The sequence below is a fragment of the Penicillium psychrosexuale genome (assembly GCF_028828465.1).
Source record: "Penicillium psychrosexuale strain IBT 29551 chromosome Unknown utg000004l, whole genome shotgun sequence".
Classification (NCBI taxonomy): domain Eukaryota; kingdom Fungi; phylum Ascomycota; class Eurotiomycetes; order Eurotiales; family Aspergillaceae; genus Penicillium; species Penicillium psychrosexuale.
The window spans coordinates 7175962-7198297 of record NW_026643189.1 but is presented as its reverse complement, the minus strand read 5'-3'; the positions used below and the strand labels follow the sequence as shown (position 1 = coordinate 7198297).

The 22336-nt window shown below is 47.0% G+C and overlaps 11 protein-coding genes across 11 annotated transcripts; 6 read left to right on the top strand and 5 right to left on the bottom strand.

Annotated features, from left to right (window-relative positions):
- Positions 1-167: 167 nt before the first annotated feature.
- N7518_008578 (cytochrome P450) lies at positions 168-1944 on the top strand (the record flags this gene model as incomplete). Its single annotated transcript, XM_057189505.1, has 4 exons — positions 168-375; positions 434-462; positions 546-755; positions 829-1944. 4 exons carry the CDS (start codon positions 168-170, stop codon positions 1942-1944), a joined length of 1563 nt encoding a protein of 520 aa, XP_057041208.1.
- Positions 1945-2329: 385 nt separating this feature from the next.
- On the bottom strand, positions 2330-3997 carry N7518_008577 (uncharacterized protein; the record flags this gene model as incomplete). Its single annotated transcript, XM_057189504.1, has 3 exons — positions 2330-2537; positions 2601-3008; positions 3063-3997. 3 exons carry the CDS (start codon positions 3995-3997, stop codon positions 2330-2332), a joined length of 1551 nt encoding a protein of 516 aa, XP_057041207.1.
- A 4292-nt stretch (positions 3998-8289) lies between these two features.
- On the top strand, positions 8290-10157 carry N7518_008576 (DNA-directed DNA polymerase delta subunit POL31; the record flags this gene model as incomplete). Its single annotated transcript, XM_057189503.1, has 5 exons — positions 8290-8333; positions 8406-8595; positions 8670-8801; positions 8849-9806; positions 9862-10157. The coding sequence occupies 5 exons, from the start codon at positions 8290-8292 to the stop codon at positions 10155-10157; spliced, it is 1620 nt and encodes a 539-aa protein (XP_057041206.1).
- Positions 10158-10428: 271 nt separating this feature from the next.
- N7518_008575 (uncharacterized protein) lies at positions 10429-11370 on the top strand (the record flags this gene model as incomplete). Its single annotated transcript, XM_057189502.1, has 3 exons — positions 10429-10450; positions 10527-10636; positions 10699-11370. 3 exons carry the CDS (start codon positions 10429-10431, stop codon positions 11368-11370), a joined length of 804 nt encoding a protein of 267 aa, XP_057041205.1.
- A 147-nt stretch (positions 11371-11517) lies between these two features.
- On the bottom strand, positions 11518-12311 carry N7518_008574 (lytic polysaccharide monooxygenase auxiliary activity family 9 protein; the record flags this gene model as incomplete). The annotated part of the gene is made up of 2 exons (XM_057189501.1): positions 11518-12121; positions 12220-12311. 2 exons carry the CDS (start codon positions 12309-12311, stop codon positions 11518-11520), a joined length of 696 nt encoding a protein of 231 aa, XP_057041204.1.
- Positions 12312-13141: 830 nt separating this feature from the next.
- Positions 13142-14152, bottom strand: N7518_008573 (uncharacterized protein; the record flags this gene model as incomplete). Its single annotated transcript, XM_057189500.1, has 1 exon — positions 13142-14152. One exon carries the CDS (start codon positions 14150-14152, stop codon positions 13142-13144), a length of 1011 nt encoding a protein of 336 aa, XP_057041203.1.
- Positions 14153-14922: 770 nt separating this feature from the next.
- N7518_008572 (60S ribosomal protein eL38) lies at positions 14923-15743 on the bottom strand. The gene is made up of 3 exons (XM_057189499.1): positions 15590-15743; positions 15384-15512; positions 14923-15265 (listed from the first exon to the last, which is right to left on the bottom strand). Exons 1-3 carry the CDS (start codon positions 15651-15653, stop codon positions 15219-15221), a joined length of 240 nt encoding a protein of 79 aa, XP_057041202.1. The 5' UTR covers positions 15654-15743; the 3' UTR covers positions 14923-15218.
- Positions 15744-16728: 985 nt separating this feature from the next.
- On the top strand, positions 16729-17253 carry N7518_008571 (Ish1 domain-containing protein; the record flags this gene model as incomplete). The annotated part of the gene is made up of 5 exons (XM_057189498.1): positions 16729-16764; positions 16818-16830; positions 16892-16975; positions 17024-17070; positions 17155-17253. The coding sequence occupies 5 exons, from the start codon at positions 16729-16731 to the stop codon at positions 17251-17253; spliced, it is 279 nt and encodes a 92-aa protein (XP_057041201.1).
- Positions 17254-17474: 221 nt separating this feature from the next.
- N7518_008570 (putative nuclear transport factor 2 domain protein) lies at positions 17475-18024 on the bottom strand (the record flags this gene model as incomplete). The annotated part of the gene is made up of 2 exons (XM_057189497.1): positions 17475-17914; positions 17979-18024. The coding sequence occupies 2 exons, from the start codon at positions 18022-18024 to the stop codon at positions 17475-17477; spliced, it is 486 nt and encodes a 161-aa protein (XP_057041200.1).
- Positions 18025-18281: 257 nt separating this feature from the next.
- N7518_008569 (methionine--tRNA ligase MSM1) lies at positions 18282-20368 on the top strand (the record flags this gene model as incomplete). The annotated part of the gene is made up of 8 exons (XM_057189496.1): positions 18282-18480; positions 18530-18648; positions 18704-18775; positions 18831-18917; positions 18966-19097; positions 19148-19515; positions 19569-20046; positions 20099-20368. The coding sequence occupies 8 exons, from the start codon at positions 18282-18284 to the stop codon at positions 20366-20368; spliced, it is 1725 nt and encodes a 574-aa protein (XP_057041199.1).
- A 581-nt stretch (positions 20369-20949) lies between these two features.
- N7518_008568 (putative L-serine dehydratase) lies at positions 20950-22236 on the top strand (the record flags this gene model as incomplete). Its single annotated transcript, XM_057189495.1, has 1 exon — positions 20950-22236. One exon carries the CDS (start codon positions 20950-20952, stop codon positions 22234-22236), a length of 1287 nt encoding a protein of 428 aa, XP_057041198.1.
- Positions 22237-22336: the final 100 nt, after the last annotated feature.

Sequence of the window (22336 nt, the reverse complement as noted above, 5' to 3'; positions counted from 1 at the left end):
TATTATGTCTGACAGGACAGTATACGGCCCCAATGTAGCAGCCATCAAAGCTTTGCTTGAGATTCGGGATCTCGAACGTTTGACTGAAAAGGAATTCAGGATTATATATATCTGCTTCATTTTCCATACCCTTAGACTGGCTTCCACTGCAAATCCTGACGATCACCATGGCGTTTGCACTACTCTGCTTGTCATTATTGACAACTGCGGCACTTTATGAATTGTCTTGCATTATATATAATCTTTTCTTCCATCCATTACGAAAATTCCCTGGGCCATGGATGGCTGGGGCCACCTCAAGTTGGAGAGCGTACAAGGAAGTTATCAAACAAGAGACACTGGCTCAGGAGCTCTTCGTTCTGCATGAGAGATATGGTGAGATAAGTTTGGAACATAGCTGAAGATTTCTTTTTCTAACGTCAAATCCCACCAGGTGACATTGTGCGTATCGCGCCGAACGAGGTAGGTTGTCTCCGTACCACAGACCTACAAGTCTACACTCCCCCGGCGAAATTTCAGTATAACTAACATCAGTCTTTGCATAGCTTCATTTCGGAAGTCCATCCGCATTCCATGATATCTACAACAGTAGCAAAAGATGGGACAAAGATCCGGGCCTCTACCGAACCCCCGGGGTCACGACCGGATCCTTTGTGTTTTTGAAGTATGCCCAGGCAAAGGAACGACGGGAGGTGCTTCTTCCTATCTTTTCCAAGAAGGCAATTAATAGCCTAGAGCATCTTGTTTGGCGAAACGTAAGAAGACTGTTGCATATCCTCAGGAGTAAAATTCCTATTGATACTAATCTTTCCTCCTGTCAAATTATAGGCAACTCGCCTCGCATCCTCTATCACCAGAACCAACGCAACGAAAAGCTCCATCGATCTCCTTTATGCCTTCCGGTCCTTTACCCTCGATACTATCATGTGCTTTACATTTGGCAACTGTATAAACGCAATAGATGCCCCGGCATTCAGCGACCCTTTGATCTTAGCTATGGACGCCAGCCTTCGCTTATTGCCACTTCTGAAAAATTTCCCCTTGATCCGGGATCTGATTTTTGCTGTGCCTCCGGCTCTAGTTATGCGCCTCGTTCCAGATGCTAAAAGGCTGGCTCCGCGCCTCTATCAAGTCCGCGATCTTATCCAGCAGCAACTACAGGTTGTATTGAACTGCCCTTCTAAGCTTGATGATGTGCCCCATCAGACTCTGTTTCACCGTATGCTCGACCCCCAAGCCTACCGCAGAAAGGAGGTACCGGACCTAACAGCCCTACACGACGAGGGTTTCACACTTATCTTTGCGGGTGCGAATACAGTGGCAGACACGCTACTTATGGGCCACTGGCATATGATGCAAAGCCCGATCCTCCTGAAAAAACTGAGAAGCGAAATAATCACTATTTGGCCAGACCTCGAAAAGCAACCCTCGCTCAATGATCTTGAGGCCCTTCCACTGCTCACGGCAACAATCAAGGAATCTCTGCGCTTCATCCCATCCGGTGTATCATTAACGCGTGTTGTGCCTCCAGGAGGCGCTATGATATCGGGCCAGCAGATCCCGGGAGGAACCACAGTCGGAATGGCGATATTGCACGTGCATCAGTCCGCCGAAGTCTGGGGTAAGGATGCCCTCGATTTCCGACCGGAGCGGTGGCTAGAGGGCAGAGAACAAACCGATGCCGAGAATGAAACGGATACCACTAGATCTCATCACAGAAGTGATCTTGATCACTGGCTTGTGCCATTCAGTCGTGGTCCACGCATGTGTTTTGGCATGAATCTAGCCTGGGCAGAGATGTACATCGCTTTTGCGACGATGATCCGGCGCTTTGATTTGACCATCGACGGAACGACGCCTGAAGATATGGAGTGGCGAGAGTGCATTGCAGCCTACTACCCTAAGAGACACTTGCATGCTTGGTGTCGTCCGACCCAGACTTAGAAGATGAGATAGGGGGACTGAGAATGGGAGGCAGAAGAGCGATGTATATAGGAGCACACACTAGAAGGAATAAATTTTGATACCTTTTGATATGCGTGAGGTATCAAGAGTCTTTGGATTTTATCTCAATTACATTCAAAGTGCTCGATAGAGTATTCTATCAATCTATACTAGCTGCTATTACAAAAAGGACACCTGTGCAACCAGGGACAAATACATTGCCAGATATCTCCTGACAGGTTAACAAATGTCTTTTTTTTCCAAAACCAGAGGAGCCACTAAGTTAACATCTGTTGTGGATAGATGGCAAAAGCAAGCTCCGAAATCAAAGTCCAGTTCATAAAAGGAGAGAAGCGTTGGCCACTCCTCACGGTCGGCACACCAACTAGATCACATACTCCAGACCTGTCAGCAATTTCCCATCATCTCTGATCACTGTTTTGTAACTTACAGGTATGAACAAGTAGGGGACTTCTTTCTCATAGCGCTTCCAGGCCTCGCCATACTTTCTTCGGCATCGGTTGATATCTCTGTTGGTGCGGTGGATGATCATGACCATGAAGAAAATGAAATAAAACCACGGGAATGGGCTTCTATAAGTAGGTAGTTTGTTAATTCAATTCATGACTTTTGTAAATAGAAACAGAAAATCTTACTTGAAACCGGTAATCAGGCCCCATGACATAGAAAAGAACATATCAGGCACATAGTTTGGCTTTCGAATGATTGCAAACCAGCCATCGACCATAATATGATCGCCTGTGTCTGTTTGAATTGTCTTGGGGTTCTCGATTGCTTGCCACGGCACTTGAGGGAACGTATTCCGCTTGATAAGCTGGCCCTTCTCCTTGTGGCGGAACGCGTTTTTCTGGCCATTCGCACTATCCCACATCCAGTAGAAAAAGATATATAAGACAGAGAAAACAGCGAGGGCGTATCGGTTCCAGTGATACTCGGAGGGGTCATGGTTGGCCAGATAAAGGGCACAATGGCAATAAGTAAAAGGCACACCCGCCATATTCCAGAAGGTAAGTAGGAATCCAAGTTTTTCAAAATACATATCCCTTTTCTAGCGTTAATTTAAATAGAATATTAATGTAATAATTTTCTTAACTTACCAGCTTGTAATGATCATCTGTTCAGCTTTCGCACAAGCATTTGTATAAAGGTAGTGCGCCCCAGCCAGGAAGACTACCTCAGCCGAGACAAAGCCGTATGTTTCGTACTGGCGAGCTGCCACAGAGCAGGTAATGAGGAATAAAATAAACCACGGGATTCTAACCTCGTAGAACATCTTGAAGTCCAAAATTCCAATCCGTGGATTCAGTTCAGCACCCATGAAGAAATCATAGATAGGAGAACCCGATAGCCGATGGGTTCGTCCACGTATAATAGCTTGGATATAGACGATGAAGCTATTCAAGAAGCCAGACAGAATAGAGACACTCATGATAGGTCCAAATTCGTCAATCAGTGTATATAAAGGAAATATACCAGTGAAGTGCAAGGTAGCAGCAATGACAAGCGTTGCGTAGAAGCTGCAATAGGCGGAGCAGTAGTAGGGAAGCCTCTTGTTACCTTCGTGCCTCAGGGGCCGGCCAAAATTCAAAACTCCAGGCATATAGCAGTACATCAGGGCCTCCATGATGAAAAAGGTCCAGTAGATTGCCCATGCTTTAGCGGTGGGGTAGGCTCCCTCGTAGACTAGTTGGCAAAGGTGACGGCCAAAGTCGGCCCAGCTCTGGTTGGACTCAGGCAGAGGAAGCATGCCATCATAATATGTTGCACCAATCCACATGTACCACATCAAGAGGGGAAAGCCTGTCATCAACAGCGTAGCGCCGACTGAGCCTCCAAACTCGAACTCATCGGACGCGCCGTCTGTAAATTTGGTGGTACTCGATTCATTCTCTTTGGCACATCCAGCAGGTGGAGCTGCGGCCACGGGGATTCTCTGTGACAGGGCCATTGCTAGCAATTGAGATGAGGAAGAATTCTCAGCTTTGTCGGAAGGATTGTTTTCACGAGGGCCAGCTCTTTTCAGGGGCATCATGTGACCTCGCGTGTAGGCACTTGAATGCAGGGGGTTGCTCAACTACAGCGACTTACGAGGGGGTTTTAGGTAATCTATCTTGGCTGTGAGAGTCATAGAACATTTCGATAGCACCAAAACAAGTACCAGCCCCATTTTGAGGCTGTATTTTCGAAGATCACCCAATTAAAACGGCAAGTACTAGCCCACCAGTGTGCCAGTGGAGGTTCATGGCCAATACCAAAAAGTTTACACTAGTTTCACCACTAGTTATTTCACCGTTACAGTCAGTATTTGGCCCCAGCCCCACAGCTGCGACGGCGTAAATATAGAAGACTGGCCAATCTATTGCGGAACTTCGAAATCCTGCTTTTTCTTGGATGCGCGCGGAGTTTTTTCGGTCTCAAAACGAGTGGATTAGAATGCTAACGACTATAATAAATGCGATAGTTATTTTCAGGCGGTATTTCAAACAACTCTACTCATTTTCAATTTGTTTTAAAACCTTCTTGTAATTGTATGAACAATAAAATATCTAAGGCAGTCGGGGGAAAATGTACTGTCTTATTTTATTGTAAAAAGTACAGCCTTCCACCAAGTTTGTCGTCCCTACGTTTTCTAAGGACTCACTTTTGAACGGTTGGGTAGGAATTCGTCACCAGTTGCTTCATTTGCTTTCCTCTTGCCATCACTTAATGACCCCACTGGTGGATCGTTCTTCTCGTTACCACCCTCAGATATGTTTTCTCTACGTTGAAACTCTGGCCTGTTTGCTACAGGAATGAAAGAGAGCTTTTACAGGATGATGATTTACTAGGACGGACGGATGATTATTGAGGTCTGTATGATCTCCATGCTTGCTAGTTAACCTGCCAGGGAGGTTGGTATTGTTTTGTCTGCTATACCAGGCTGCCCATTGTGCATTTCCCACTTCAATATATATCTTTGTTGTATCCTGCATATCGCTTTCAAATTGCGAGAGGTCGAGGTAAACGAAACCAACCAACCAACCAATCCTATAGACACTCTTGGCTTTCCCCTTAGATGTGTAAGCTTTCTTCGGAGAAGCTCCAGCGCCGCAGAGCTTTTTATCGGTTTCACTTAGTAAGGTCCTTATGATCGACCATTTTTAACGCAACCTCTTTGTTCCAACTCGTAATAATAATAGATCCATTCTGGCTTCTAGGAACGTATTCTAATAAAGGTTTTGTTAAGGCATTAATTAGTTGAGCCTTTCGCTAGATCTCCCTTGTGTGCCATCGGAAGCGAGCAAAGGAACTTATCGTCATCGACATTGTCGAGAATACAAACCAATTTTCCTAAATTCTTATCCAGGAGCCGGTTTTCGACTAACACGACGCTCCGGCCAAGAAGAATAATTGTACGCAACCATAATCAAAACCAACTATGAGATGAGCCCCGTCATCTGTGACGTGCCAATTCAATCCAAAGGAAAAGAGTGCATTCGATTCAGAATTCTAAGTACAGAGGTTCTCGCGACTGGGTTTTATGTGACCTCGCTTACTGAATCGGGAAGGAGCGACTCTGTCCCATCGTTCCTTCCTATTTCAGAAAGTACGAGCACGGCAGTCGAGGATCAGGAAGGGCAAGTGCCCTGATCGTCACATCATCTATAATAGGCTCAACGAAGCCTACAATAAGGCGGCACGCAAATGCTCATATATTTCACGCAGATCGGACCCCCTACTATTACTCGCGCGTTAATGTTCGCTGCTATTCACGCTCAATAAAGACCAGCACTTCAAAAATAGCCTGAGTTTTAGGCTCTGTATGGGCATCTGACGCAGCCTCGTCTCCACGAATTTGGCTTTCAATGTCAGCATCATCTGAAGTACCCTGTTCATGCTTGTCTGGTTGCTTAGACCCTCGCAACGAAACAAGGTAATGTACAATTTCTTCTGTCAAACATCTGCACTAGTATCAATCCGCTCCGGCGAACGCAGATAATATAGTATGAAGGGCGAGAGGTGTTGCGCAATGGCGCTAGGTATACGCCACTTTTTAATAAGACAGAAATTCCGACTTTTTGAAAGGCTTTGTATTTGTTTAGGGGAAGTAGGCCGAAATACTTGCTCTTAATAGGTCAGGATAGCCACCTACTAGCGTCTGTGGTATGGAAGATACTGCTATTAGAAGAGCTATATCGCGTCTTAGGAATCTTCTCTTCTTATTTGTCCGGATTCTGGATCAAGAGTCCCAGGAGTATATTAAGCATAATATAAATACTCTACCGGCCTATCTTCCCGGAACCATGCTTCAATATTTCAACAGAATCTATTCTAGATAAATACTTTTACCATCTGCATGATTTTCTGTTCTATGACTCTACGGATCGGCGACTATCTGCTGTTTGCACGTTTGCACGTTTGCTATATAGATTGTTGGTTACATAGCTAAGCGAGATGATCGAAGTTTGCGTTGTTTGCAAAGTGGCAGCTATATCAATGGGCTGCTTCCCACTTTGCAACTTGCTTCTTCTTTCTCTCTCTATCTTAGTTATTTTGAATAGAATGCACTCTGCTTCCTTTGCAAGATCTGGCACGTCACATGATGACTAAGATCCTCAGCTACGCAGTACTGTAGTTTGAGTATTGGCACGCTTTCGTACACTGCACAGAGGTCTCATTGCGAGAACGCTCTCAGTCGAAGCATCTTTTCTCTTTTGAACAGTCCGGTCATGCGGCAGACCTCAGGTTGCGAGCTAGAGACCAGACTGCCCCGGGACGTTACAGTAAGCCGTGCGCGAGAGACTGTTCGGACCCTTCTACCAGAATCCCGATTTTTCTTTTCTTTTCTTGAATCCTAAATTTACCTTTTCTTCTTTTTTTCGAAACTTCCAGGCAACGGTTCCAGTGCAATTTTTCAACCTCGCTACCTCTTCTCGATCTTCGTCAAAATGGATCACTAACAACAACGTCGTCCAGAGCTTCGCGCTAAATTCGCTAACACTTTTGTCTACCTTTATAGCGAGATCAGCAGCTCTAGTCGATATTCAAACCTTTCAATATTCAATAGGTTCAGGTTCAACACCAACCTAATATTCAACATTCAACAGGTTCAAGTTCAACACTAACCTACCTTCTTCATTTCCATACCGCCAAAAACATTCCAAGATCTTCTCCCAGATCCAGAGTCAGTTTACTCGTCAACCAAGTACGACACCTGGATGCCGCCATTCGTGCAAGACCATCTTCCGAGATTCAACGTCAACTTCTCGATCTCGCTAGCATGATATATCGCACAATGATTCCAACGTACACATAACACAACAATACAATTCTTGACCAACTTCGCGTGTGTACGACAACTACAACAAGATTCAACGAGATCGTCTCCCTTTCGAATAAGCAGGACACTGATCTACGCGCCACTTACAATCTTCGAAACCGACTTTCTTTCCTTTGATCTTCCACATACGCTACCTAAAGTTCTTCAAATTTGTTTGTTCAACCACTTGACGGTTATTCTTTCTCTCTGCGTTCGAGCACGTCAACTTCTTATTCGAATGCCAATGCCAACCACAACGACCACTGCTAGTCTTTCGGCATCATCTAGGGACTAGATGGATTTTTTCGCGGGGGTTATGTCACGATCCACATGGATCGCTATCACATGCTTCATGCTTGCTTGCTTGCTTGCTTGCTTACTGTTTGCATAGTCTGCTGGTTTGCATTCCATAGGATCAAGTCAGGGTACTCAGGGACGTGCTCGGTTTTACTCAGTGATCAAAAAGCGGCAAGAGGTGAGCATTAAAACAGAAAGGGGAAGGTCTCGAGTGCCAGGTATTATCCGATACATGTGTTCGACGTTCAAGTATGAAGAATAGCTAATGCGGGGAAGCACTAAGATATGCACGGACCGAGGCATCTGTTAGCCGATCTCCATATGTGCTCCTGGGTACAATATATGGTGCTTTATGAATCGTATATCTCAGTAAGTACACACCCTTTTCCAGTATTATCGAGCACAGAGAACCCCCGAGGTCGGCTTAATGTGATCTGTCGCTACGAAGTACGTACATAATACATCTCTCGTTTTTTTTGAGCCTAAGAAATTTGCGGAAACTAGAAAAGGAAAAGATAAATCAGGTTAATGAGAATAATAGCAGATTCTAGAAGTCAGTTCGATTATTCCCATATGAAAATTATTTTGACCAGTTGCCACTAGATCCCAAAGCGGTAATGTAATTGAACGCGCTAACAGACGCGTGAGCGCGTCAAACACACCTCTTCGCACCGCGATTCACCTCAACCATCCCCGAAACACAAGATCTCAACATCATTCCGCAAAATATGGTACCGGACGCCGAGGATTACACTTTCTTGTGTCCCCCCAGGTAATACCTCTTAATCCACTCTGCATCCAAGCTGCTACGTATCGGGGAGCTTTCGCTAACTATCTACGATAGCAAGGAGGAACAGGAACAAAAGCCAATTTACCGCAACCACTCCTATTACGGTCCTGGTCTTACCTTCCACCTACCAGCTGGCGCAGGACGACACTACCAGCAGCAATATGACGACATGTACTTTTTGCGACTCGCAAAGTTGAAACCTACCGTCGAACAAGTCGCGACGGATGCGTGGGATGGCCTTATTGTAAGAGCACTAAGTCCTAGGAAATATTTTGCGCTCTCGGCTATGAAATTTTCTAACACCTGCTTGCGAATTAGATCGCTGGAGAGAAGGTGCGACGTGTCGACCGAGTCCTCGATGTCCGACAAGGCGAGCTGTGCTGGGTGGCCGGCACCGTATATATGCATTTGCCAATGAAGCCGAATATTTTGGATGATCTCAACCAGGAGGTTCGTTCCCTAACCTTGCTACTGCTTCTTCCACTGACAATCCATAGAACTTCACTTCTGCGCCCCCTCCCCGCCTCACCTACACCGACCCTTCTGACCCCTCTTTGACCCAAATTATGATGGAAGATGAGTCTGGCCGCTTACGGCTCACTGGAAAATTCCTGCAGTCTACACAGCTAGCGACAGGTGCGATTATTGCGGCTTTGGGCACTGAAAATGCGGATGGAGATTTTGAGGTTATTGATATCAAGCTTCCGGATTTGGCTCCGCAGCTACAACGATGGGGGGGCAATGCTCCACTTGCTGGAAAGGAACACGGCAAAATCGCCTTCGTTAGTGGCCTGGAAATCACAGGAACATCAAGCGACACGCTTGCTTTGGAGCTATTGACGGATTATCTTCTGGGCTACACGGGATTCTCGGGAAACGCCGAAAACAGTCCTTCCTTGGGCTCATCTAAAATCTCCCGCTTGATCATCGCAGGTAATTCAATCGGAGCCAACATAATTGAAGATTTGACGGTGACAAGCTTCGGCGATGCTGAGGCAGAGGAAGCCCAGCCAAGAAAGTATGGCTATGACTGCTCTGCATACAATGCCGCGCCTATCACAGAACTCGATAACTTCCTAGCAGAGATCTTGCCCAGCATTCCTATCACACTCATGTCGGGCGAAAAAGATCCTGCGAACTTCTCTCTCCCTCAGCAGGGGATCCATCGTACTATGTTCCCTCAGGCAAGAGAATATTCTGCACCTCCTGTCAGAGGAGATGAAAAGCCTGAGGTGAGCTGGTTCGACAGTGTCACGAACCCATGGGACGGCGACGTGGAAGGCTGGCGAGTATGGGGATGCAGCGGTCAGAATGTTGACGATGTTCTGCGGTATATCCCTATTGAGGGCGGTGATAGCAGCCCGGAAAAGGAGACAGATTCGAATGCTCGGATGCGAATCATGGAAGCTATGCTTCGTTGGCGCTGCGGTGTTCCCACTGCGCCGGACACAATTTGTATGCTTGGACACTTCAATCTTTCAAAGAAATTTATGCTAACATTCTCGTTTAGGGTCATATCCATACCAATCCGAGGAGCCATATGTCATCGAGTCCTGTCCTCATATTTTTTTCGCTGGCAATCAACCACAGTTCAAGACTACCACGATTGAGGGTGGCGTCCCTCCCCGCCTGGATGGCGACACTGAAATGACGGGTGCCGCTGATTCCTCTGATACAGCCCGTGTTCGGCTGTTGGCACTTCCCAAATTTAGCGAAACTGGGGAGTTAATTCTGGTTGATACCGAAACGCTAGAGGTCGAGGTGGTCCGGTTTGGAGTTTTCAACGGTCAGGAAGAACAAAAATAAACAGATAGAGATACCAATCAATGGTACTAATGAAATAATTACATTCTCAAACCCTACACGCCTGATACATTTATATAAGCCTGTCGTATACAACCCGAGTGGCTCTACGCGCCAAGACCCACATTTGGAAAGAAATCCATCCCACTAACTTCCTCCGCTTTATATCCATCGAGATATTGATAGACAACGACTTTTTCCGCAAGAGTTCATACAAATTGAGTCATTCTGAATTATTAATACTCAAAGGATTATATCCTCATCATCCACCACAATGCTACTCAATGCCAACATCGGTACGCTGCTCTATGTCCATACCCGGATATATACTTTCCCCGGAGATTTTGCAGATCGAGACTATAATACAAATAGAAGAAGCTGATTCTGACTTCTGCGGAATAGCTCTCTGCTCCTCAAAAGCCCTTCTAGTCCCGTACTCATCATGGCATGTACCCCAATACCACGAATGGATGAAAGACCCGGTAAGCAAACAAGATCAATAAGATCCTAGCTATGACCGACCACCTTTCTCACAAACCCCAAGGAAATCCAAGAAGCGACAGCCTCGGAGCCCCTAACTCTGGAAGAAGAATACTCGATGCAACGCAGCTGGCGCCAAGACGCCGACAAACTAACCTTTATCGTCTGTCGGGCAATCACAACAGGCATTGAAGACGATGTCCCTAGCCAGACAAAGCTACAAACTGAAAGTGATTCGCCGGCTACTATGGTCGGCGATATCAACCTATTTCTGCGCATCGACGACGGCGAGGAGGGCAACAGCCCGCCGCGGATAATCGGCGAGCTCGAGCTCATGATCGCTGAGAAAGTCAACCAGCGATGCGGGTTTGGGCGCGCTGCATTACTCATGTTTATGCGGTATATTATTCAGAACCAGGGTGCTATTCTGGATGAGTTTGTTGGTGGTGGTGATGTTGATGTTGAGACTGTGCGGAAGTTAGGGACTGGTGTTGAGACACCGGGGTCATCGAAGGGGTTAACGTTTGAGTATCTCAATGTCAAGATTGGACAGACGAATTCGAGAAGTTTGGCTTTGTTTCAGGGACTTGGCTTTGAGAGGGTTTCTGCTGAGCCGAATTTCTTTGGGGAGTTTGAGTTACGCAAGACGGATTTGAGTCTAAGTGGTATTGATGCGGCGCTTGAGGGGGCGAATGTGCGAGGGTTTATCGCTTTGCCTTATGAGAGAACAGAATAGATTCGAATTATCAATGTTTTATAGGGACTCTGGGTAGTTTGGAGTTGTGTTATCACACAGCATTCATTCATTTCATGATATTTGAATAACACTAGATAGAATGAGCATCCAAACACCCTCCACCTGATGTTTATTTATCACCCTGAGTCAGGCATACAAAGCCGGTCCCGGGATAATATACGAAGTAAGCGTAGAATAAATATCGAACAAGATCCCAGGATCAGTATTGATATACAACTCCTCACCAAACGTGCCATCCGGCACATCACTTCCACCGCCAGTGATTTCCAAATTGAAGCACTGTGGGTATTTCTGAGCGCCATTCAACTGGCCAGCAGAGTGCAGAGCGATAATCTCATGGCGCATAACATAGTTACTCGCAACGAGAGTAGGGGGGATCTTCACAGTCCACTGGCCTCCAGCAGCAATAAGATCATCGGTAGCCCATGTACCAGGAGGAGTTGCGCCATCGATGAGACCATCTTCTTCAATCTTGAAGAACTTTAGTGTCGTCTTATCGATTGTGCTGCAGTCACCGTTGCATGAGGCGAGGTAAGTTATCAGGAGACCGTGATGTGAGTATGGCCAGGTCGTCCATTGGAGATCAATACTGGAGCCAGCGGTGACGGTGGCGCTCAAAGCTGCGTTGACTCCGTTTCGGTGGCAGATTATATTCGGATCTTGGTATTCGGTGCCGTCTTCAAAACCGAGGTCGGTTGCCGTTGTTGCCCAGCCGACACTGTCAGGGGGTCTGCCATGTAGGGGTATTTGTCAACGATGTAGCCAGTGTAGCTGATAATGTGGTTAGTTGTTATTGGTATGGAGACTTTGTTTCTTAGATTGACTTACTTCTTGCCATCAGCTACGATGCTGGAGACATAGCCATGGCCTGCAAAAAGAGAGGCAGAGGCTAGGAGCGTAGATAGCTTTGAAAGTGTCATTTTGCTCTGGCTTTCTGGTAAATGATTGAATGGATGTTTCTGTATGTGTAAGACATATATTTGACCTCAACAGCTATACTTTATATACATAGCCCTCTCAGATCTCGTCCTAGTCTGGTCATCTGTGTGACTATTAATTTAGCCGGGCGTATGTTCCTGGAGGGGGTCCGTTCTGATCATGGAATAGTATCAAGCACAATTACGTCAATGGGCACGGGTTGGTGTGAACTAAGAAGTGTTGTTATGGGAACTTGTTGGGGAAAATCATAGATCGGAGCCGGAACTCAGCCTTTTTATTTTATTGGTCTTAATGGAAAGCCTCGGTATGCGGGCCGACGGAAATATAGAATCTGCCACGGAGTACTCCGTACGGAGTACCTATATATTCCTAAGACTCTCAGTCTACTCCGTATGACCTAATTGATGCCAAGAAATTTTGCAACATGCCAAACAATGCGAAGGGCAAAATGTATAGGAATGAAGTGCCGTGGCTTGAAGAGTAATGATCTACGGAAGTACCTAGATACTGGTTAGCTAAAGATCAAAAAAAGGGTTGATATCTACTTATTCGATGTATCTGGTAATACTCGAGCTAAGGTTCTGATTGATTATAAAACGCTAGATATGTTAACACCCGAAAATGAAAATGTAAAAGTGGTATAATGCCAAGACAGTATCAAGGCAGTAGTTGACTTAACAAAAGAGGACAAGATCAATGACAGTAAAATCAACAAATATTCACCGAGAGATAGATAGAGAAATGATATGCGAATGTCAGTAACGTTGTCCTAAGCGTAATGAAGGAGATACAACGCCATATAACGAGAAGACTAGTACATCAAGGTGCGCTTACCGGAGTAGTATGGACTATAACGAAGAGCCGGATGCATAGTGGCCAGGCCAGCTTCATACAACATCTTCTGTAGATAGTGAGGAGCAACACTTCGAATAGCCGCTCGCTCCTTACCCGTGAGTCTATCTCTAAGAGTCCTCTGGAAGCCGTGCCCGTTCAAGACTTCCTTCAGTTTCCTGAAGAGCCTGGAGAAAGACTGATGATCTCTAGACGAGGCAGCAAGCCCAAGGATTGACGGACCTTTCCCCATAGCATTAGCACTGCCGATAATAAAATCCCTCGGTTCGAAAGGAAAACCCGAGAGGAAGAAACGATGAAGTAGCTTCTCAGCTTTAGCGTACAGTGCCAGAGAAAGAAATGACCAGCCGCCCTCATTGCAACAGCTCATATGGGTAGCAGGCAGAACCTCGGAGAACCACTCAAAGCAATCTGTGCAGTCGGCCAAAATGATACCGGTGATGAGATCGGGACCAAGGCCACGGGGACCTTCGATGGGCATGATGCGTTGAGGGTCTACGCCCTGGAGGGTTAGAGCCTTATTTGCATTATCGCTGTTTGAGTACCACTGGACAGTATTCACGCCTTGCTTGAAACTGTTCGACGCATTGCTACCCATCCATCCGAGTTTGATGTATTGTTCTAGTGTCTTATTAATTTTCGTCAGCTGGTTAATGGCATGGAAGTTTTCGTGTCTCAATCTGGGAGAGCTCGCCAAAAGTTCATCTAGAATATTGAAGATAATCTCCGCTGGGAACATGCTAAGGTTTCCCATAGCAGGGACCAGTGGCTTTTTGTGGCACATATTTTCGATTCCACCTTCGCTGGGTTGTCTGAATGAGGCCAGCCGTGTTAAAACTCGAATAAGATTCTGGAGAAGATAAGATGTATAGGCACGGAAAAATGCGACGCTAATGCTGTTGATAGCTTCATTTTTGACGAGCTCGAGATGATTTATATAGATCCGAGAAGACATGCTTCGGGCATCCATCATTGCTTTGACTTTTAGAAGAAAAAAAAAATCCACAAAGGCCTTTCGAGACACCTGTTCTGAGAGATAATGATTCTCAACAACGGTATTGTGCTAGCAAAGGTATGAATTAGACTCGAACAAAGACTCAGAAAGGCCGATATCAAAGAACCCAACGCCGGATAAAAAATAGGGTATTGATACCGACTTCAGTACCGCCTTCCTAATTAGGCTAAATGCCCACCTCGATAGTTACCTGCTTCTGCTTAGCTAGACAGGAGTGACTTATTTTTGTTAGGGGTTTACATACAAATTGTAGGTACCCGCTGCTATCATATCTTGCTTCATCGTAAACTGCCTCATTAACTGCTTTTATCAACTGCTTCATTGTCAAGGGCTTGAATCCTATAGGAACCTGGTAGAATCTATGGTAGAAAACTCTATTGTGGCAGGTATTTTGGCAGTGTTCTCAGGCCGTACTGAATTCAAGCAGGCGTGATGGTTAGATCCAATGGCTGTATCAACACCCTAAGAATAGGCATTGTCATTGCTCTCAGTCGAGCCATCAAAGGAAAGAAAGAACTGTGGTCACAATGCCAATCTGAGAATATTCGACTCGAGATCACGTCTGAAGTAGAGTCAATAACTGGAAATCTCAAGGACAGCTGATCTACTCCATACGGTCTACTTGTTGCCTTGGGAGACAAGATCAAAGATGAGAGAATATCCATGACGAGAATAATGGATTAGGAAATCTCGATTGAGAACGAGAAACCCATGTAGTAATGATATTTCAACTGTTTGTTTTTTCATTGGGTTGTAGGGACTAGAACCTCCGACAAAAGTGTTCCTCGAGTGCGTCCAGAAAATACGAGTCGCCTGGCCGGTGAACAACAGCAGCCGGTTTCAAAGGCGCAAAGAAACTCTTGCGACGTAAGATTCATGTTCCACGCCACGGAGTTTTCCCCGTGTCGGCTCGCAGAGGGACCACGGCCGTGTCATGTATCCCCCCAACAGTTGGTCTTGCATGCATCAACAACCAATCACGCCGCACTCCGATTCTCCGTTCATTCCATGGTTACCGAATTTAGTTGGTCTTCTTGGTGCCCTTGGAGACATCGACGACCTTGAGGGCTGTTCAGAGGGAAATCGTCAGCATAGGTTCAGAGCTACATTCAAGAGCCATCTTCCAAGTGTATATCCTCTGATATCCCAACAACTCAGACGGAGGAACAATGCGATCGAAACGTACCAGGGGGCAGACTCTGCTTGAGCTTGTCGGCCTTTTCGGAGTCCTTCAGGACAAGGGTGTAAAGGTTGCGGTGGCAGCGGACCTTGAACTTGGTTTGCTGGTTCTTGCCGTTCTTCTTGATGCGGGCGGCTAGAGGCGTAAACAGTCAGCACCGATGATCATCCCCAGGTCTCATCTCGGAGGTCTATCGATGCAGCGTAACGTACAGGAGGCATCCTTCCGGCGGCAGATCTCAATGAACTGCTTGATATCGGAGACTTCGGCAGGCATAATGACGGTTGCGGGTGTTTTGAAGCAAGGTGCAAAAGAGAAAGCTCACTGTCGACACTAGCCTCTAAGGTGAATGTGTGCGGATCACGTTAGGGCTTTAAGCTACAAAAGCCCTTGCTTAGTCAGACATGATTTACAGTTGGTGCCTCAGGCGGCGTAACTGAAGTGGCTGGGGGTGTTGTGGCTCGTGCAACTGGGGCCATAAATGTGGCTGGAAGATTGGGGGGCAGCGAATGCGAATACGGGTAATGATGGACAGTCCCTGTCTCTGCTTCCTCAGGAATGCGATATGACGCAAAATGGTCCACCATTGTTCGCGATGGTTGACTCCGTCGATCAGTATATCCTGGCCACCTTGAATTTCTGCTCTCCAATCGTGAATGGTGATGCAGTTTCGGCGGCGGTTGAACGGGTGTGCTTCCTTGAGTATCGAATCTCTCCAGGTCCACACTATGCGGAGGAGTCAAGCCTTTTGATGTGACATGTAGGTGGACTCGGTATCGTCTGTAAAGGGCTATGCTGTAAATGGAATTAATGTCTGACTCGATACTGAAATGGTGATCAACCATACCCTTGTTTGATGGCAGCTCCCACCGCAATAACGAATGTAGCCGAAGACAGGAAAATGACTGCTTCCATGTCGTCTATTAATACGGCTGTTCAAGGGGGTTCAAAATGAACGAGGGTAACAATGCTGGACTGGTGGGTATAGATATGCGATGCAGATGATAGTTGTTAGGCTCATATTTCATTTTCTACCTGAGCAATACTCATAAGTCTATATTTACGTATTTAATTACTTCATGGAAAGTGCCACCAACTGAACTTGGGAGTTATCGAAGATATGTAGTTGAAGTAGGTGCAACTGTATAGTTCCAAGGCAGCAGTGGTGGCGTTAGTGTGGCGGTGCAACCCACGTCTTGACGAGCTGTTCACATCTATTCGTCTTGAATACTTGTCTTTTGCACGTGCCCTGTGATACTTTTCCTCTTTTATTTCTTGTCTTTTGACTCTTAAGAAACAAGACTTCTGCATCAACCCAAGAAACTCAAATAATCACTGCATCATTTTTAAGATGCCGACCCCTTTGGACCGAGCATTGCATTCTAAGGTACTACGTCTGTCTATACTTTTATGATAGATATCTAATACTGGACTCGATAGAACCTATTCCTCGGTAGATGATCTCAAGTTAAGGCACTTGCCAGACATTTTCTGACCACTATCTTCCTATATAGGATTCGCAGGAATGGTCACTGCAGTGGCAGCCTATACTATCTTGGGCAGCGATGTCCTTCCCGCACAAGCAGATCCCACCGGTGGTAAGAGTAATTATTATTAGGTATCTAACATAGGCTAATGGAAGCTAGACCCTGAAAACTGGACAATGGATGAGATGCGAAGATGGCTTAAAGCGGTATGTTTGAGTGATTTGTTCGGACATGACTGTGTTCAGATAATCATACATTCTTGTGAATCGTACACTGACCGATTATCTCAGAGAGGGCTTCTACCGAGTGAGGCTGCGACGCGTGAGGAGCTGCTTGAAAGAGTCAAAGCAAACCTCCGCATACCGCGCAAGACATCGGCTAAGCCATAATCCCCTAATAATAGGGGTAACATCATCATTTTCCTTCCCTTCTGGCGTCTGGCGCTCTAGTTTTGAAGCAAATTTCAAGCAGTGGATCGTTGGTTGCATCGTGTATCTCTCAGCAATTCATCTTTGGTGGGTGGGCATGACTCAGTTGTCTTTCACTTCTGTAGTATCACATGCATAGTCTCTTGACTTATAGCTGATTCATGATTCGTTGGAATAATTGTTCAAACCACAAGGCGGAAGTTCTGGCTTTCGATGAGCCAATCCTTGCGGCCCCTCGCCCTCTCTGCGGATGGATTGGGGACCAGCACAAATGTCTCACTGAATCCGCGTTGTGGCTGATCGCGACCCTCGCCATAGCGGACAAACCCACTGACTACAATGAGAAATGACATGTCTTTGACTCCCATCTCGGACTGTGGCTTCAGTCCACCACCCGGTAAAATGGTGGGGTATGCTTTGTTGATGATCTGGCAGTCGTATGATTGGACTTCGTAGTACGTTGGCGACATTTGATTGGTAAAGATTTCTTGCACAGCAGCGCCATCTGCGACACGATTCCCATTGAACAGGATGGTTGTAGGCTCGAGGGAGTAGTAGGAGCTGAGAGATTCACGGTTTGATCCCAAAGCCGGATAGAAGGTCTTAACGAACTCGGTCGCAGCTGAGCACAAAAGCAAACAAATGTCAGTCTAAGGCATGAAACTAACTTATAATTTGAGACTTACCCTCGGTCGACACTTTGGTCAGTGTATCCTCGCTTGCTGTAGCCATCGCGATCGGTATTTCACGTCAAAGAAAACCCAGGAATAGTTGCGCGTGATACAAGAAGATGTAGAGATATGCTTCAAATAATCTTTTAAACGAGAGAAATAGATATATACTTATTGACGAAGTCGTGGGTTTTCTCGATGACGATGTAAGCGCGACGATGTAGGCGCAAAAAAAGGCCGAGACTTGCGGAGAAGCTTGGACCACCCGAGATGTGCGGAATAACATGCCATGCTCTTCTTGCCGTTATCACTATCCCAATGGCTGCAGCAAGGACGTCACTTCGCTCGTTATTCAGAGCGTCTCAGCTTCTGAGATCAAGAAATCCGTGGAACTGTATATCTTGCAAGCATGGATGGGCAACAAACCCCCGGCGCGGAGTTGCAACTACGCCGCAAAGGTCCAAGCCTTACTATGTAACAACGCCAATTTTCTACGTGAACGCCGGTGAGCACCATAGTGAATACCATGTATAAACTGATTTTCTAACAATATGTTTTCCTTACAGCCCCTCACGTCGGCCATTTATACACAATGGTGATCGCCGATATCATGAAACGGTGGCAGGTCTTACTCGGGAACACGGATGCTCAACTATTGACCGGAACCGATGAGCATGGAATGAAGGTATTACATACGGATGGGATTGCAGGTCGATAATGGGCGTTGACATCCATCGCAGATCCAACAAGCTGCCATTCAAGCGGGCATGGATACCCAGGCATTTTGCGATATGAACTGCCGGACCTTTGAGGTACGAGTCCCCTTTGCTATATTCAAGAGTATCTCCAACTCAATTTGTGATATAGGCCCTAGCGAAGGCTGCAAACATCGACAACGATCATTTCATCAGGACCACCGACCCGGCGCATCGAGATGCCGTCCAATATTTCTGGGTAAGCTACTATGCTCCGTTCATAGTAGGGCACGCTGATCATCAGTAGGAAATGCTGCAACATCGGGGCTATATCTACACCTCAAAGCATGAAGGTTGGTACTCGGTCAGCGATGAGACATTCTACCCACAGACGCAAGTGCAGAACTCCCTGGATCCATCAACAGGGAGGAAGCGCATGGTATGTAATTTATTAGTTCTCCAAAGAGAAAGAATACTAACACCACACAGGTCTCAATAGAAACGGGTAAAGAGGTAGAGTGGTCCTCAGAAACCAACTACCACTTCCGTCTCTCAGCCTTCAAGGATCGTCTACTTGACTTGTACAAAAGAGAAGATCCGTTTATCACCCCTACCTCCTATACAGCTGCTGTGATCAACGGAGTTGAGTCGGGACTGCAGGATCTCTCGATTTCTCGGCCCGTGGAACGTCTGACTTGGGGCATCCGTGTTCCCGGCGATGACACGCAGACAATCTACGTGTGGCTAGATGCGCTGGTCAACTACTTGACCAAAGCTGGATATCCTTTCCCGCCTGGAAAAGACAACACATCCGTATGGCCTGCAGACTTGCATGTAGTTGGCAAAGATATTGTTCGGTGAGTTCATGAGTTCCGCCGAAGGACCGTGTGCAGAGTTAATCGGTTGGCAGGTTCCATTGTGTTTATTGGCCTGCTTTCCTCATGGCACTTGATCTTCCTCTGCCTCGGAACGTCCTGGTGCACGGACACTGGACGATGAATCGTGAAAAAATGTCCAAGTCCACAGGCAATGTTGTGAACCCGTTTTTCGCCATTGAACGGTTTGGAGTCGATGGCATGCGATTCTTCCTAGCGTACCGGGGTGGCCTCGCCGATGATGCGGACTTCGACAATTCCTTTATCATCCGAGATTACAAGAAATTGCTTCAGGGGGGACTCGGAAACCTTGCTCTGCGTACAATCGGATGTGCGCGTGGAAATTTGCGCTCGTACATTATGGACGCCCGATCGGATAAACTTCCAGCTGCTACCCCTGAGGACTTGGAACATCAGGAAATGTTGGCCCAGACGCCTGCCCGGGTTGCCGAGCTTATGGAGGATCTGAACCCACGTGCCGCGCTGCACGAAATTATGAGCATTATCGAGAAGGTAAGAGGTGATCATCCCCGCATGGATTCGGCGAGTATTGACCTGCTTGTAGACTAACAAGTACTTCCATGCGTCGGAGCCGTGGAAAACTCCCAACCCTCAACGGATCATCTACAACGTGGCGGAATCGCTGCGGATCGCTGGCATTTTATTGCAACCGTTCATGCCCGGCAAGTCTCATGACCTTCTAGAATTGCTCCGTGTAAACACCTCGGACCCCTCCAAGCGGGCATTCGCGGCCACGGCGTACGGTTCGGATTCAGATTACGGCGAGGGCGTTAAGAAAGGTATTATTTTCCCTCCTTTGCTCACTGAGGAGTAATCCGCCTGTTTTTGAGCTTTCGATTTGATAAGAGGAATCGATCGGCGGCCAATCATGGGCAGCCGAGAAGCCTGTCTGAATAAATACATCTTCTCCGCTCGGATGCGGCAGACCAGATGGGGGTTTTTTCCCCTCCTCCACAGCTCGAAAGCTGAGACGCCAGGTTTCCCACGCCCGGCCATTCTAAACAGACGGTATGTCATGGTCGTCATGAACGACCCACATGGCTATCGACGGGAAAGGCTGGGCCAGAACCGGATACTCCGATCAGTCCTATCAGGCGGGAAACTCTAGTTTCCCGTCGGAAAGCTTTTGTACTGGCCCTTGAGGCTCACTTGTATATCAAAACATGTCTTCATATCTTCATATCTGCATATTGGAGTTTGGAAGTTTCAGTATTTATCGCTCTTCTTTTTCTTCCCGATATCTCCCTATCTCTATTTTCGTGAATTTACACCCTACCGTCGTGTAACCACTCGACTCAACAATATACTATTTGGGGAACATCATCTCTATACTTCTGGTCTTGGAACTGCTCCGGTAACCTTTTTTTTTCTCTTCCATTTGTTCAACACATCAAAATGGGGAGCATCGACATTTCCGCCTATTGTCAGCTGCAGTTCAAGACGCCATGGATTGAGACACCACTGGTCGAGTCTGCATGCCTTTCTCGAGCAGCTGGTTGTAGGATCTTCTTAAAGTTAGAGAACGTGCAGCCAAGTGGCTCCTTCAAGTCCCGTGCTATGGGCAACCAAATCCTTTCTCACCTTCGCAACCCAGAGAACGTGGGCCGCAGAGTCCATTTCTATGCCTCGTCCGGAGGAAACGCCGGACTGGCAGCCGTCTGTGCAGCCCGGAGCCTGGGCTACCCATGCACTGTCGTGGTTCCCATGGGCACAAATCCCTTGATGCTTGACAAGATCCGGGCGGCAGGTGCAGCAGACGTCATCCGGCATGGCGAGACATTTTCAGAGGCAGGAGAATACATGCGGGAAACTATCATGAAGACAAGCAACGGAGATGACCAGGATGTGATCAAAATCGCCCTCCACCCCTTCGACAACCAGCCTATCTGGGAAGGAAACGGCACCATCATCGACGAGCTCGAGACCCAGCTTCCTCCCGCCACCACCCCCGAAGACAAAAAAGCCTACAATGACCGGGCCCTCCCCCTAGACGCCATCCTCTGCAGCGTCGGCGGCGGCGGCCTTCTCAATGGCCTCGTCATGGGCATCGAAAAGCGACGACAGAAGAAGCAAATTACCTCATGTTCCTCTCCCACACCAAACCCCATTCATCTCCTCGCCATTGAAACGGCCGGTACCGATTCACTGGCAGCAGCCATCGCCAATAAATCCCTCATCTCCCTCCCAAAAATCACATCCCAGGCCACTTCTCTCGGCGCTGTCCGCGTCTCGGAAACAACTTTCCAGTACGCCGTGTCCCCGCCCCCAGGCATCAAGGTGCACAGCGCCGTGCTCTCAGATGCAGACGCCGCCCGCGGCGTGCTCCGCCTCGCCAACGATGAACGACTCCTCGTCGAGCTTGCGTGCGGTGTCTGTATCGAAGCGGCCATCGGCGATGCTGCTACTGCTGTTCCTACATCGAAGTGGAAGAGGGGCTTGGATGAGACTGATATTACTTACCGCGATGAGGGCTATGGGGATGACCGGTCGACCTCGACGGACAATGAGACAGACCAGGAGCCTGAGCCAGAAGTCGTCGAGAAACTGAATTCGAAGCTTAAGCAACTTGTTCCTGATCTCAACTCGTGGAGTAGAGTTGTTATCATTGTCTGCGGCGGTAGCAACGTCACTATCAATATGGCTAGTGAATGGCGCAAGATGTTGGATGAGGGATGGGCCTAAATTTCGATGATGGATATATTTCATTTTTCGATACTTTTTTTGACTTGTTTTTTGGCGTTTGATTTGCAGCACTACACTTGTTGGACATTTTAATTACCTT